General features: G+C 39.2%; 1 protein-coding gene across 5 annotated transcripts in view; it reads left to right on the plus strand.

Moving 5' to 3' along the window:
• The first annotated feature begins 349 nt into the window (after positions 1-349).
• The window catches only part of LOC111575552 (inactive dipeptidyl peptidase 10-like), a 143,988-nt gene continuing 127,042 nt past the window's right edge, over positions 350-17,295 (plus strand). For 2 of the 5 annotated variants that reach the window (XM_035953039.2, XM_035953041.2), the window contains exon 1: positions 351-822. In XM_035953039.2, the coding sequence (XP_035808932.2) occupies positions 766-822 (57 nt within the window). In that variant the 5' untranslated portion in view covers positions 351-765. Of the gene's footprint in view, positions 823-17,295 lie in introns of all 5 variants that reach the window. The other 3 variants (XM_035953037.2, XM_035953040.2, XM_035953038.2) reach the window with 2 other exon arrangements.

Below are 17,295 nucleotides of genomic sequence, written 5' to 3' on the forward strand. Positions count from 1 at the left end.
CAGGGATCTTCTAGCTGTAAGGCAAAAGTGCTAACCACCAAGCCATTGTGCAGCCCGCTTTCTTTGCAATAAACCAAAATTCTGTTCTGGTACATTTTATTCACCAAAATGACCTGCAGATGTGCAAAAATTAATGAAGGACGATTTTCAAAACTTGTCGTAAAAAAACAGACTTAAAAAGAACAGCACTCTGTTAGGCATGCAGCCATGTGTAGCTCTGTAAACATGCCATGTAGAGAGCTGTTGTTATCCCTTTTATCACGTTATGTAATCTCTCCCCGTGGAATGATTAGCTTTTATTTCAGTAAAATATGCCGGCGACATGCCTCGTGTGTCAAGTCTAACGAGGATTGAGCATTTATGCAAAAAGCAAAACAAACAACATATTGTAGACAGATAAAAAAAAAAAGAACGTTCCTATGTTTGTTCAGCGTCCAACAGCCAGATTGTTCGTGGCCCTTTGTGTTATCTGCTTGACTGAGAGCTAACTTGGCAGCATCGGATGAATGAACAGTCGGCTTGCGCTCACAGCTGGCGCACCAGCAGAGCAAGTCTTTACGCGCACAGCATCATTGGCTGAGAACCCACGCGTGTCACAGAGAAGACGAACCAGTAAACAGCTTGAAACGAAGCGGCTAACTGGTTTGAGTCACTCCACTGCGGCGGCCGGCTGCTCTGAGCTTCTCTCCCGGCTGCAGGTTTCCGATCGTCGGACTGAGCGCCTCTTCGTCGGTCCCCTGCTGGAGCTGTCCGCGGTGCTGAACCATGAACCAGAGCGCAGGAGCGGTGCAGCACACCCGGAGGTACTCGGTGGACGGCAAGGTAAGAACCGCAGTGCTACCGATCGTCCTCCTCGTACAAGTGTTATGAATGAGAGCAGGACTTTCTGCTTCACTGACTTCATTTTGTGCAAAGTGTATTGTTTACGGGATGCAAAACTTCCTCCGGGAGAGCAAAGTTGGCAGCTGCTTGAGCAAGTTGGGAGAACTAAAAACTAAACCACGTGGAGGAAGGAAGTTGTGAGTCCTTTGAAACACGCACAGATTGTGTGTCATATCTACAGACAGAGTTTAAAGATACTATCGGTGGTTGTGTTTCTTTGGAGCAGCCACAATGTTCGATAAATAAATAATTGAAGTGGAAAGCAGGACAAATGGTGTTCCCGTTTAAGGACGCTCTCCCTCGAGTGCATCCACTAGACTAAAAGATTTATGGGAGTTTGGATATACAGACAAATATGGCAGAGCAAATATTAACATTTAATAACGAACTTCTACATACGTTCGTTTTTTTCTTTCTGAAACTAATGAAACTGACTACATTTGAGGTGTGTGTTAATGATGTAAAGAACTGTTTGTCAGGTAGCAGGTGAAGGTGTTAGAAAAGGAAATGTTTGGTGTCTAAAAAGACTAATATTAAGGTTTTATGGAGAGCAAAGTTTGGCCTGAAGGCAGCACAGCATTTTTCAAATCACAAAGGTTTAACAGTCATCTAAGACTCAGCAGCGGTATAACATGTACATCCTAACTTCACCTTCTGGCATTTGTAAGGATTTGATTGTGTCCATGACGTTCAGAATATGTCGTAGATTTCTTATTCACTGTAGAAAATATAATATGTTGAAGAAAAGGTGTGAATAACACAAATACTGCAGCTGCTACACTGTACAGAAACAGTGCACGACAGTGACTATGGCGCCAGTTTAAATACAAAGCAAGTATATTTGTGCACCATCTTTCAACATCAAAGCAACTTAAATTGCTTTCTGGGACATAAAAAGGGATTAAGAGGAGATAGAAAAACACAGACATGCAATGAATAAAGTGGAACAGAAGAGAAATCCAGGCTTAAATGGAAGAAAACAAACTAAACTGAACAATAGGAAATGAATTGCAATGGCAAGCAGAAAAATCAGACAGTTGGAGAAGTCCTTGTGTTGTCTGAAAGCTTCTCCCAGATTCCACCTGGTAAGTTTTGATCCTGCGGACAGTAAGCTGACCTGTCCTGGAGAGGCCTGAGCTGTTCTTAACACAGCAGGAGATCAAAAATGTATTTTGCTCCTAAACCTCTCAGTGCTGAACTATTCAAATCAGTTCTTTGGCAGAGAGGAAGCAGTGCAGAGATCTGAGAAGCTGATTGATGTTTCACTTTCCTGGTATTAGTGAGTGAGTTGAATTGTCTGTGTGTTCAAGTGTATGACTGACGTATCTGAAGCGTGTACAACCAATAGGAGGGTCAGCACTGGGAACACAATGTAACAGGAGTGTGTCAGTGAGGGGTTGGTGGTAAATGTGCATGACTATAGTGTGTTAATCCATCAGTGAGAGAGGAGCATCCTAAGATGGAACATGCTGTTGATATTCTGTCTGTATATTTTGTCGGTGTTGCATATATGTAGCATGAAAATGCTCTGCTGCCTTTCATGTCAAAGCACGTTTAAGGCTGCTTGGAATTCAGTTAAAGGTAAAGCTGGACCAGCCTGTCACCCAGTTATGTTCCCATACAGCTAAACTGAATTCTCTGTTTGTGACATATCACAAATACATTTCAAGTCAGCATATCTTTGCCATTTATTTTATTACTTTACAGTTGCTCCTTTTCAGCCAAACAATCCAATCATATATTAGATGGGGAGGGGCTTTTAACCGTGGTAGCCCACAAACTAGAGGAGAAGCTTAAAAATGCTGTAAAATCATGTTTTGTTTTTTTTTTTTGTGTGTGTGTGTGTGTGTGTGTGTGTGTGTGTGTGTGTGTGTGTGTGTCCGTGTGTGTTTCTTTTTGAGTGGACAGTGTTGGAAATGAAACTTTGAGCACATGTGAATTCTGAAATGTTTATAGCATTGGATCAATGTCATTAGTCAGGTATGTTTGAAATATAAAAGGATGCCTCTAATCAGCTGTGAGACATCAGACATCACTCTTGAAGTGTTGGACTGACAGACTAATGGACAAATGGAACGACCAACCCGCTATTTCTAGATCCACACCGCTAGTGTTGCTGGAAATGATAGGGTTCTCTCTGAGGAGCAGAAATTAATCTCAATCACCTTGGCTATATGCTACACTTTTCTTGTCAAATTACATTCAGAATCAGTAGCCATTAAAAGCAGCTAAAAAGGAAATGGACAGAGGACAATTGTGACATTGCCCTCCGCGGGCTCTGGGAGAGAAATAAATGTGTGCACATTGCTGGGGGCTATACAGCTCATTTTCTTGCCTCCTTCAGTGTATCCATTAAACTGTGAATGCGAACAGTACAATTTTTCTTTTGAGGTTCACAATTTTCCCAATAACACATTTTGAACAAGCAGGGTCAGACTTGTTTATGAGTTCCACAGTCAACCTGCAAGATGTATTTTCAAGGAAGTTCTGCCAACATGGTAAGACCTTTTCGGTTTTTAGTAAGACAGATTGCTTCCACTGTTACTAAAAATGACTTTCTATTCTAGGTCAGTTTATACATTTGTTTTGGAAGAAGTTCAAATAAAATCACTCCAAAAGATTTCTTTTTTTTTTTTCCAGTTTGTTTATCAGTGATGTCGGGTCAAGGTGAGCTTTACAGCTGCACGGAAACAAATGTTGAGCCAGAATAAGACCAGTGATAATGTAGTTACATCATCAGTGCCTAAAAGTCAAGACCACCAGGATGCTCTATTTTAATAATTTTTTAATTGACACAAAAAGGATTTCCAAAAATGAACTTAGGAAATGGACTATAAGTGTTAATACACTACCGTTCAAAAGTTTGGGGTCGCCCAGACAATTTCATGTTTTCCATGAAAACTCACACCTTTATTCATGTGTTAACACAATTGTACAAGGGTTTTCTAATCATCAATTAGCCTTTCAACACCATTAGCTAACACAATGTATCATTAGAACACAGAAGTGATGGTTGCTGGAAATGTTCCTCTGTACCCCTATGGAGATATTCAATTAAAATAATAATAAGAAGAATAACTTTATTTGTATAGCAGCTTTCAGAAGAACATTCACAAAGTGCTTTGACAGGTAAAGGGGTAAAAATCCACCATTTCCAGTTTTTCTTTCAAAAATAAGGACATTTCTAAGTGACCCTAAACTTTTGAACGGTTGTGTCTGATGAGCTGCAATTTTGTCTTCCAGCAGTCACATTCAAATTTCATTTGAATAGCTGAGACCAACACACGCCTTTATAACCAAGGCCAGGAAGTAGACTGGTGTGAGGAGAGACAAAACAGTTTACAGAGTGATACCGTCCCTGTGGACTATTCAAGCACTTGAGCCAAAACTCACAGCCAAGAAACAACTTTCTAACCATCACTTACGCTTCTTCTCCCCTGCTTGACTATTAAGCACAGTCACAGTTATGATCTTACGGCTTTTTCTGAACTGTAGATCGTCATTATCTTACTTTGTTTGGATTCACCAGCAGGAACGTTGTTATCAAAAGAAACATGTCACTAAGATATAAAAGTGCTTTGGGGATGGATTGCAGCTGCTGTGGGGAACGGTGCAGATAAAAGGCACATGCTGCGTTTTGGAGCAGTGGGTGTTTGCCTTGTGCTCACAGCATGACTGGTTAAGTCTTGGCTTGAAGCTTTTATTGTTGTATGCTTTGTTACCTCTTCGTCTGTGTCTCTCTGCACTGTGATGTCTAAATAATGAAAATTCATTTAAAACACATTTACACATAGTCACTGTATGAGTCTTGGGTGGACTGGATTAGCTATCATCAAAAAGTCAAGCTTTAGTGACTGATCTGATTGTTCAGACCACCTACTGAGTTTTAACCAACACAGTGTTTACTCTTTCCAAATGTAAAGAAAAAAGACATCATAGAGTATTTCCCATGTCATAGCAGCAGCTGAAGAAACACAGAAATTAACATTCCCATCCACTGTGTCATTTAAAGAAAGCTGCTTCACAGCACAGAGTACATACCGGTGTACAAAGCGAGCAATTTTTTGATCACTAATCAGCCTAACAACGGACATTATGGGTGAGGACAGCATGAGTGGGGACCAGTTAGTTACAGTGTTCATAAAAAGGAGTCCTTCATGTTTTTGGGGTTTTTTTTTTGGTCAAGTAGTTGATAGTTTGTAACTCAACATCCTGAGCTAAACACTTATTGTTGTAACTAAACTGCTAAAGTACGGCAGTAATTCTCCTTCCGGCATTTTGACAATCGCCGAACAGCTTCAGGAGCCTCATCACCATTCTCTGGACAGGAAGAGCCATGGCTCTGCTTTGGATGTAGTCTAGGAAAATCCAAGACAGACTGTAATTATAGACTGCAAATGAAAGCTGGAACTAGCCTCTGACTCAGAAAAGTGAAGCCAAAGTGTAATTGCCTTCAACATATGCTGCCGTTCAAAAGTTTGGGGTCGCTTAGAAATGTCCTTATTTTAGAAAGAAAAGCAATTTTTTTCAATGAAAATAACATTAAATGAATCAGAAATACAGTCTAGACATTGTTAATGTGGTAAATGACTATTCTAGTTGGAAACACCTAATTTTTAATGGAATATCTCCATAGGGGTACAGAGGAACATTTCCAGCAACCATCACTCCTGTGTTCTAATGCTACATTGTGTTAGCTAATGGTGTTGAAAGGCTGATTGATGATTAGAAAACCCTTGTGCAGTTATGTTAGCATATGAATAGAAGGGTGAGTTTTCATGGAAAACATGACATTGTCTGGGTGACCCCAAACTTTTGAATGCTAGTGTAGATTATTTCTTGAAGCAAGCAGGGGGCGTCTCCTCTGTTAGTGTGTATGAGAAAATGATCGTACTTCTCCCTTTGCTTGTTACCTCATTAAACATTTACCTTTAATCATCACAGTTTCTAGTTTGAAGACTTTATTAAAACAGCATCTAGTAAATTTTTAAAACTATTGTCCCACTTATTGGAAAATAGATGATGAAAGTAGGCACTATTTTGTTATGGACAGGTTGCCACTGTATGACCATCAATAGCGTCCTCAGGTTCCTCAGTCAGATCCATCCATCGCTCGCTTGTTTCAGAAGACAAACACAATCAAGGCTACATTCCAAACGTGAGGCTTTCAAACTTTAGTCCACAAACCAATGTATAATGTCACAGCCCATTTTTTAAAATAAAAAGTTTATGACTGTAATCTGACCAGCAGAGATTCACATATTGCAAACCAATACAAGGGTCACACCATGAAAACACAGGGTCAACCAGCTGTTGTGCCATAAAGTTGTACATTACTGCTTGTACTATAAAGCAACATCAATGACCAAATGATGAGTTATGGGCAAGCATGCAGTCCCACTGGGTTAATTTGTAACGTGAGCCGGGACATTATCTTGATAAGCTGGCAATCATTTTGACTAAATATATAACAAATGTAACCACTGTCAAGCCTTCAACCTCATGGATCTGCTGCTCAGACTGGATTTCCTGGTTTGAATAACCAGTCTTACCAGTACTTGGAAAAGCTAGCCCATCGCAGACCTTGTGTTCTTTAATACAGGGCTAAATTCAGTTTTACTACTTGCTTTGGGGAAAAAACAACCCCAACCAGAATAACGATTTATTGCTGTCCCTATCCTTTAATTATATCCTTTTGGATCACAATAAAACACTGATATTTTACTTCTTGATTAGGTTGAGGCTCAAAACCAACTTGTTTTTTTTAGGGGAAAGACAAAGTTTTATTTATTACAAAAGAACCCCAATTGCCATCTCTCCAATAATGAATGGCTGAGCTTATGGAACTGCGATAGTTAAAAGTAACACTGCCGGTTTTAAAATTCAAATTAACAGCATCCTCCTGTGGTAATGTCAATGTTTCTGGACCCAGCTATCAACTCCAACATCTTCCCTACATTTACTTTATGGTTCAATAATGCAGCCTAAGCCCAATTTCAATACTTATAGAATTTGAGGCATGTACCTGCTAGTGCATGAGGGTTCAGAGCTGGTCCACTGTTAAATACTACATAAGGGCTCTCATTATTATACATCCTTCCAGAGAATCTACATACCAGCAGACTTTTCTTAAGGCATATCAAACATTCATTGCAAAGTTAATGACATATAAATATGATAATCTTACCTCCCACAAAATGTATAGAAACCAAGCATGCTGCCAGTTATTTGCCAGGATGTTTATCTTTAATTGGCAACATCTGGCTGCTCACTGTTGTGGTTTTTATAGCTGAGGTGTGTATACATACCAAGACAGCAATGACACAAACAGGGAGAGTTCAGCTGAACAGCTAATCAAACATGAGTCCAACACATAACTTTTTTAAAGGCTATGTGTTGCTTCCAAGCAGTATTTATATCAATTCTAGCCCAGTCATTCTGCCCCAAGGGGCAGATTGGGTGTAGGTCACCTCACTTACATCTTTGCTTCTGTTATGATTGTTCCAGCCACTAGAGGCCACTGTCACAATGAAACATAGCTATGGGTCATAACTGGATCCTTGCCCAGGCAACATAAGGCATCCAGTATGTGTGGAAAGTCTGTTTCTGCAGTTCTATAAGCACAGATGGCTTAAGCCATTTTCCATCCAGGTGTGTGTATAGTTGTTACATCACTTCAGACAGAACAACTAGAATCCCATCCAATTGTGACTGCTAACTATCAAACCTAAAATTGAAATCCAAAAAGTCAGCAGAGAAACATTAGTTTACCAAAGACAGTGAGCTCTGCCTGTACTGGTAGTGATGAAACCAACAAACAGCTGCTGTGGGCTGTGTTTGTTCAAGCAAGCCAAAACCTGCACATGGAGGATTTTTTTTTTTTTTTTTTTTTTTACTCCCTTTCTCCAGCATGAGACAGATAAAGGAACCCTGGCCTTAATTATCTTATCAAAGTAAAAATGACAAGTTCAATTAAAATGCAACACATTTATGGCCCCTTCCGATGGAGTACGCAGATCAGCACAGGACGACAATGCTGTTTTCAGAGATAGCCTAGAGTGTAATTCAAAGGAAATCCCCATGGCACATTAGTGTTCACCTGAGAGAGACCCGGGCGCCACAGAGAGCTCCCACTGTGGAACAGATGGGAGAACATTCGGGCTCTTGTTCCCTCACTCCCTGCAGAGACTGTTTCAGGAGGATGGCTGAACAAGAACCTCTCACTAAAACCAACATATGGGAAGAAAACTCTGTACCAGGCTCATGAGAGGTGTTTAGATTTTCAGTCAGCTGTGAAAAGTCTTGCAGGTCTGTAGAAGTTGCTTGATGTGCATCTGCAACCCACAGATGCACCCAGCAAACATGACTGAAACAACACATCATTCCTCTAACGAACCATGGAAATCTTTTTGAAACATTTTAAGGAACAGAGCACTGTAATGTAAAATAACTCCAAGAACATTTTGACCAACCATAAAATATATTCTAAGAATATTTATGAGTAGAATTCAAGTCAGAACAGACTAGCTTTGCACATGATTGACAGGAAAACAAGGCTGTATAAAACTGAAGTGCTTTCAGAGCTGAACCTTGTGAGACGGCAAAGGAAAATAATTTCACAGCTGCTTTATAGTACATGACAAGTGGCAGTGTTTCTTCATTTTCAGTGTATGTGTGGTTCTAGACAGATGTCACCAAGTCCACAACAGGATTTGAATTGCTATTGAAAACTGCACAGATGCAGTATACTGCTTAGGATGAATCCAGCTGTCAGCTTTTTGTACCGCGTTGGCTGTTCTCCACATGATGAAGTCATGAGAAAAATCCTTGAAACTGGTTCAACTCTGACTCAGCCACTGCCGGCTGTATCGTTGGTCTGTCGTCTGTAAGCTTCTTAGATTTCATGGGGCTATTGTGGTATTGCATTGTGGAAAACAAACAACAAAGACAGGATAAGAGTGGGCCGTTTGTTATCAGATGAATTGGAACAGTGTAAGCATTTGCTAACTCCCATTTCCATAACTTTTGCTTTTACAGTATATTAGAATTATATATAATTTAAAATAAAACTTCTGCTCCAACTTTAGTCTCACTCTTTTCAATGAAATATCAAAGAAGATTATAGCGCTGTGCATTTTAATTCTGTGTGAAATGTGTTGTATCAGTGCTGGTGAAAGGTGTAATCGGTGAAACAGCTGGAGAGTCAATCTGAGTGATGTGAAAGAAGGTGATTGTGATTGCAGTTCTTCAGCAATTCTCCCTGTGGAGCACAACGCTAACAAGACAGGTGCAAGGTAGACATACAATTCTGGTAGATTGCATCATTATCGAGAGTACAGGTGTGAATTGTTTTTCTTATTGCATGTTGATGACATGATGACTGCTTGTATTATACAATGCTTTGACTTTTGTTATTGGATGGAGTTGTGAGATATAGAAAATTGTTAGGATTTGAGTCCTGTTAATTTAGCACAATATAGCAACATTTGGGCTTCAAAATGTTTGAAAAATGTATCTTTTACAATTTTCTGCTATATATTAATGAATAATAGGTAATAAACTATCAAAGGTTTGATTGGCTCAGTTTACACATCAATGGTACCATTTTTATTCCATGTTTTATTTGTTGTTTGCTAACCCTACTCTAATCACAGTAACAAGGTTGCTAATCCATGCTAATGTTAGCTTTTTCTCAGGGGTAGAAGCTAGATATTTAGCTAGCTGTTACTGCTGACCAAGAGGACAAACTTACTGATGGACAAAAGTAAAGAAAAAAGTAACAGAATTCTTATTGTTCGTCTTATCCTGATAATATGCAGAACAGGGTTGCATGTAGTAGAGTAAGACATTCAAACAAGGCTGACAATGTTATGGAAATATGAACAATAGAAGAGAGGACATAGCTTTGCTCTACACATTCTTTTGGAAAACAGTTTGATGATGTTAATTCCAGCATTTCATGTGATTCACTGTTTTCTACCTGCTAAAAAGGTTATGCTGACAGGGTTGGGTGCATCTTGTGGGGCATAGGTTCCATGCATAACAATTGTTATTTAAAATACTATGTTGATTAAAACAAAATTCCCACAATTACAAGAGACACCAATTAAAAAAATAATACCAAAAAAAGGAGATTTAAATGTCATTTTAACTGTTTTATTTGAGATTCAATTTGGTCATCGGGGGGTGGGATAGGAGAAAAATGGCATTTTAAAGGGAACTCTAGGCATATTTGGTATTTTAAAAAATATTTTAAAATAATTTTTTCCTCTTTTTTTTAGATTTAGTCTCAGGACAAATACATTACACAACTGCATGTTTTAGTAATTTGTACATGGATTATTTGAAATTTGATGGATGAGACGTAAAAAGTCCTCCAGTTCTGGAATGACCTATGTGGTGGGAATAACAAGTTTGTTTTGTTAACAATACGAGTCCCATAGTTTCCGTGCTTTAAAAATGACACATCTGCTATATACAGTATGTGCTGCATCAGTCTGTATCATGCTGTAGTCGTCTGCCTGAGGTGAAATGCACACATTATTTCCTGTGAATGGCTTGCATGCAGATATGTAACATAAGAATCTCACATGAGAATCCTCTCTGTGTTACACAGAATAAATTAACTTTTACTTTCACACACACACACACACACACACACACCACCTTGATCTGACCAAGGAGCTGAATGCCGACCATGGTCTAACTAAAGTACCTGCTGTCTCTGAAGTGTTCACCTCTCCTCCAGCACCACAGCGACACATAAATCAGCCACCATGTTCATCTATAAGTCCAGCATTATGGACAGCTTATATTCACACTGGTAACCGTTGGTCTTCAGGATCATTTTGCATTCTCAGCATTTTTGACAAAGGCTTATTGTTCTAATACGTGACTGTATTAATTAAATCCAAATCCTAATATCTGGGGAGCTCTTACATCCATCTATAGTTACTTGTGCTCTATTAAAACAGTCAGTGAGGCATGCAGCCTAATTGAGCGCTTTGCAATTGCCCCCTTTGGAAATCCTTTGAGTCAAACTCAGCAATCAGGAAAGCATTCAACAAGGGGCAGCACCTCTCCCTGTCAATCACAAGCTGGTGCACAGTTTGCTAAGATTCTCTGGTGACTGATGAGGGACTAGTCTGTGTTCAAATGGAGTCAAAAACTGGATGTGAAAATCTTAGCGGTCAAACACAGTAGTTAAGTAACACACAGGGAACATGAGTCATTAAGGAGACAGCATGTAAGAAGTAATTTGGTGTCCAACGGTAGAGCTGCATGTGGGTGAATATTAAACATGCAGAAATATAGCAGAAGGAAAATCATGCCCCATCAATCACCTGCATTTTTTTAATTTTTATTTTTGCACTAAAAATAGAGAGGCTGTTTATTACTTTAAAGTTTATACATCAAGACCTGCTTCTTTCTGTGTCTGTATTTTTTTTCCTCTAAAAAGCTATCAGTGATGACAGGGAAGTTTTAAATTGTGACTGGAGTCTGCCTGCAGGCGCTCACTGGTGTGAAATCCAGTGACACTTTGATGTCCAACTGAATGGGAAGCAGTTCCAGATGTAATGACTACAGGGGAAAAAGCAGCAAGGCAAAGGACCTCCAGTCTCAGGATATAGAGTTGAAATAGAATTTTTTTGACCTTTCCAGGATGGCTATGGCAGCTTGGAATATGGTTTCCAAGTATGTCAAGCTTTTTTTTCTCCTCAGAATCACTATGAACAATGTCTGTAGTCTGTAGAGTTAGAGTAGCTCTGACACTTTTACCTTGCTAACTAGTCCAAATGGACATAAGCAATAATAATAAGCAATCAAGGCCATCGATGAGTATTTCCATGTTGAAACTGCAGTGCAACAATGACAGCCTCAAAAACACTGGATCAGACGTGTGGGGTTTCAGATTAAACAAATCTAAGGACACTATTCTGTCAGCTTATAGGATGGGCCTTTCTGTGTCATCAATCTTCTTCTGATCAAAGTGTTTTGACATTTAAAGACACAGAGGTTATTTTAATGAAAAAAATTCAACTTTTACACAAAAAGATGAGTTTTAAAGTAAATGGAATTTCAGGGATTTAAGGAAATTAAAATTCTTTACTCATCCAGTTCAAAAATCAGTTGCTTGTTTCCAGCGCTCCTAGGATTACCATGACCAGGATGACGAAAATCCACACAGATATGTTGGTTGAAAGCTGGATTTAGATTTGATGTATTAAGAGTGGGCATTGCCAAAAGGCAGGCCTGGGCTGCCCAGTGTTTGATGATGATGGAAATGATATGAATCATAATCTATCGACTTTGCAATCACCAGACGTCAATCCACCTGAAAACCTACAGGAAACTTTAAAGCAACATGTCAGACAGTGGTCTCCACCACCACCACCACCATAAAAACGTCAGATAGAGGAATATCTCCCGGGAGAATGATGTTCCATCCATCTATCATAACTCATACTGTACCACACATTGCTATGTCTCTGGTTTTCATCCTGCCAGACACCTTAGCTGCATGTTCTGTGTTTCTCTATACCTAAAATGTAAATGTAAATCTAAATGTATAAGAGACATGACAGACTTGCTTCAAATTTCCATTTTATTTTAAAACCCTCACTGGGAGGATGTTAAGTGTTAGCGACAACAGTTAAAATACTCCGTGTGTCTTCTAACTGCTGATTGATTCAAACTGATTAGCATGTCTCAAAATGTCAGTTGCATAACGTTAAATATTCTTACATAACATCTTTTTGAGCATTCACAGCCATTATGCAACACTCCATTTTATCTATTAAATCAGAATTTAGGACATTTGTAATTATATATAATGGAAAAGTTTAGAGCTGGAGCTATGAAATGTTCTTGGACTCCAACATTGCTCACCTTCAATATGAGCTTCTTAATCCAAACCAGTAGACAGATTTAAACTATGCTTTGATGAGACTATTCTATAACCCTCCAATTCTTCTTTCTGTTCCACTCTTTGGTAGATTCCGATCTTTAGAATCATTATCCTGTTGAAAAGTCCACATACAATCACTCAGTCTTCTCTTGAAAAGCACCAAACATGTTGACAGTTACTGCGACCAAAAAACTTTATCTTTTGTTTGTTTGTCCAGAACACCTTATTCCAAAAGGCCTGCCCTCTGCTGTACATTCATTGACAAACTGTAGTTTTGTCCAGTATTCTGTTTGGACAGCAAAGGCTTTTTCCTGGCATTCCTTCCGTCTGGGTCAAATTTGTGCCATCTCTTTCTGACTGTGGATGTGGCATTTTGACATCAACAGCTGCAGGAGCTAAATGCAGATCCAGTGATGAAATTTTGGAGCTGTTGGAGAGTATTTTTTGCATCAAACCATCTGCTCTTGGACTGGATTTGCTGGGGTGCCCAGTCTAGGATAACTGGCAGTTGTTTGAAGTCTTTGCCATTTGTAGATGATTTTTCTCACAGTGGAAGGATTTTATTCCAGGACTATTTCATCCATCCATCCATTATCTATACACCGTTTAATCATCATCAGGGTTGCAGAGGGCTGGAGGTCTATCCCAGCTGACTTAGAATGAAGACAGGGAGAACATCCAAACTCCATGCAGAAAGATCCCAGGCCCAGGCCAGGACACGAACGGGGGAAAGTGCTAACCACCAAGCCACTGTGCAGGCCTGGACTATTTCGAAAATGTGTTATATTTTTTAAACAACAATAAGAATAATAAAAAAAGTTCTATAATTGTAATCATTTTTTGTTTGGATCAATTAAAAATTGAGCCTCTGTCAGGGGCTACATGTCAAACTTCAGTATAATATTCTGATTAAAAAAATTAAACATTCAGAGCCAGTAACCTTTTTTTTTTTTTTTTAAATTAGGTTAAAGGATTACTAGTGCAAGAATATTTTGTTGGTGAGAAAGATCATATGTTTGCAAACCAAAAAACAAAAAACCAAGGGATCCCTTTGGTCTTTTTGCAAACAAGTAACTGACCTCTCTTACCTTTCCTTCTGTCAAAGCAGTGAGGGCTGATGCAGTCTATGAAGTAGAGGAATTTATTAAAATCCCCTTAAAATGAATTTTTCAGGAGTGGTGCATTGTTCACACAAACAACATCCTTGAGAAACCAGCCAACTTTTCAAACTAGGTCACGGCAACACTTTCTCCAAAACACATTAGCTATTCTCAGCTGTCGTTAAATTTTGTGCAATGCAGATTCAAAGTGCAATTATGTTAATTTGTTTCCTTTCATAATTTTGGAAATGTCAGGTTTTTGTACGAGCTTTAGTCTACATCTAAACACATGCTGCGCATAATCCCTGCTTAATCTTATGTGGACAAGTGTTGGAGTGCCAGATGATGCCCTGGCAGGTGTAGGTCTGCTTCACCTCAGGAGGAAAGTGTTTACAAGTATCACCAGTGTATACTACACATAGAAAATGCTTTAATTTGTACACAGTTTATTTTCTTTGCACAGCCTCAGTAAAGTTTGAGGTACGCTGAGAGTGAATTCACAGCATCACTTTTTCTGTTACTCTTCCCTCACAAGTTTACCACCTCTCCATAAATAGTTGCTTCTAATGAGCTCAACAGTACAGGGGGACAAATGCTATCACTTTAAAGGTGGCAAAAGAAAGCAGTGAGCTGTTTGAGAGTAAAGGATGGTGAGAAGGCAAAAAGAAACTAGAAATACATGAAAACTGAAGCTGTCAAAGGGATAAATGGCGAGGATGCCACGACTGCATCAAAATAGAACAAAGCTGTGTCTGCAAGCAGTAAATTTCATCCAGACTTAGAGTGGTAGCTGGCATGGAGGGGGAGCCGAGCTGCAGAAGCACAGAGTGGGCTGACTCCGGATTTCGCTCAGGGGACAGGATCAGACTCTGGGGAGCCACGCTCCAGAGGCACAGATCTCAGTCCTGACATATACACGCTTCCCTCGCTCTGTGCTGCTGCTCTGAATGGACAAACTGGATTATTAGTTTTACAGGTCTTCGTGTGAAACTGGGTCAGGAGGAGTGATGCCGGGAGCAGAATGATTTGTTAGGGAAGGAGCATTGGACTGTGTAATGAGCTGTGTTGTTTTTCTTCAGCTGACATGCCCACTTACACCTCCAGTGAAACTGAACAAGGAATCATGCGCATACAAAGAGAAACATACATTAAAGTTTAAAACATTTCTAAATCTGTATGCATTCCAGAGTGTTACAGTAAAAACACAGCATAAACTGAAGGGCAGGACACGTGAGCTTCGCTTCTCTGTAATGAGACATCACAGACTTAACTCAGTTTGTATGAAATGCTTAGAGTACCCAGTAGTCTAAGTAGAATCAGTGTCCCGGCACAGAGAGTAACAATGAAGTGAAATGAAGCCAGTGTTTGTATGCCATCCAAAGAAACCTACATTTTCCAATTGTGCTTGTCCTTTTCTTTTCTAGAACCGATATTCTCATAGTCAGTCACTGCACAGCACAAAACCAGTCTATTCAGGATTTCCTTTTGTTCTTTTTGTCGAGTGTCTTTAACCTTTAGATGCAAAAGTGGGTCAAAAATGACAAAAAAGGTCATTTTCTTGCAATAACTTGTTTTTGGTATCATTACATTCAATTTTTTAAATTACCTTTTATAATTTTGAAATATTACAACAAATTGCAATATTTGTATTACTACCCCAAGCTCTTCATCACTGATAATACCATATAAGAGGTGATGCACAAACTTAGAGGGACAGTGAGCAGCAACAGCTGGAGGAAAAGAGTGGAAAAACAAAACGGATGTTGACATTCTGCTATTCCTGTTCTGTGCATATTCTTCTTTTTTTATTCATCAAAATGTTCAAAATCTGTTATAACGTGAAAAATAGACATATTTCAAACCTGAAATCATTCTTGTGTGGACAAAAATATAATACAAACAATAACACAAATTATTATTCTTATCCAAAATGACAGAAGTGGCATGAAAACACACTGATTCTTATACAGCACGTGTTTGACCCATTTATGGAAGATTGTATGGTCCAATCACTTGTGCATCTAAGGGTTAAAGAGAGATCCTGTAGGCACACAGGTAGATTTAGGACCTGTGCACCATCCAAGCCACATCTATAAAAATTCCAATCTCATCACATGCAAACTGCAAACGAGGCCTCAAAAGTACAGATTCCATTTTTGACTAGCTGTCATGGATGAGCAGCGGAGGAGCTCACACTTAATTTTTCTGCTCGCATCACTTAAAGAGTTGACTATTTTGGTGCACAATGCAAAATTTTACTGATGTAGAGAAAGCAGCGCCAAAGCAGTTTTGCTCGGACACTCTTCCGTGAGGATATTTTCAGTGAAACTACTGATTGACTTTTCACGTCACTCTGCGAGATGCATGTCATGTTGTCATGTCATGTTATCATATGCCACACTGTGTGATGTCACATCATCGCATGCCATGCTATGGTTGTCACTTCTTGTCACATCACGTCACACTGCAACTGATTTAAAAACCAGCACAATGGAATTGTTGGAGATGACAATAAATAGAATCTGATGTGATTTGGTCCATGCTAATAGTCTGTTACGGCTACTAATTGCCTGCTAGGATGACAGTGAAAGCATCATTACAGCACACACTCGGTGCCTGCTAGTGTTTTGGTACCTTTGTGGGTTAGACCTCGCAGAATTAACTAGAAATGATATGTATGAGGGCTGCCATCTCATAACTATTCGAGAGTGTAACTAAAGCAGGTAATGAATCATCATGAACTTATTAGGAGCACCAGATGGTGCCGAAACCACTGGATTGGGAGCAAATGGAAATTACTTTTCAACTGAGTAATTTTAGCCTCATATTAACAGAACTGCAGCTTTGAGGTCTTACTTTTCACCAAACCTCCCAGATTTAACACAGTGAGACAGAGCAGGCCTGGGAAAGAGGGTGTGAAACTGAATTCAATGTAACAGCACAGATGATTCACACCAGATGAGGTGTTGAGCTACAGACAATTACACTACCACACCTTCTGCCTCTACTAATATCCTATTTAAAAACACGTCTCATATTTATCACACCAAGGAAGAAGAAATACTAACACCAGACATAAGTTTGATGTGTAATGTTATAACAATCTTTCAGAGCTGAAAATGCTAAGTAAGATAAAAAAGCAGGAAAATATCCCCATGAATCTTTGTGAGGTGTTGGGCCAGTAGGAGCCTCTGGAGCAGCATCCCTCTAACCTTTAATATAGTTTGAAAAAAATGTATTGTGGACTACAAAATGGAGCCTCATTTTTTCAAAATATTCCCTGTATTCTTTATCACATACTTTTTCTTTTGCTCTCAGTTCCGACTAGAATTGCCTTTATAACAACACTCTGCTACATACAATGTGCATACAATTGAAACATACGCTGACCGTCTTGTTCATATA

Source organism: Amphiprion ocellaris, chromosome 11, assembly GCF_022539595.1.
Source record: "Amphiprion ocellaris isolate individual 3 ecotype Okinawa chromosome 11, ASM2253959v1, whole genome shotgun sequence".
In the NCBI taxonomy this organism is placed as follows: Eukaryota; Metazoa; Chordata; class Actinopteri; family Pomacentridae; genus Amphiprion; species Amphiprion ocellaris.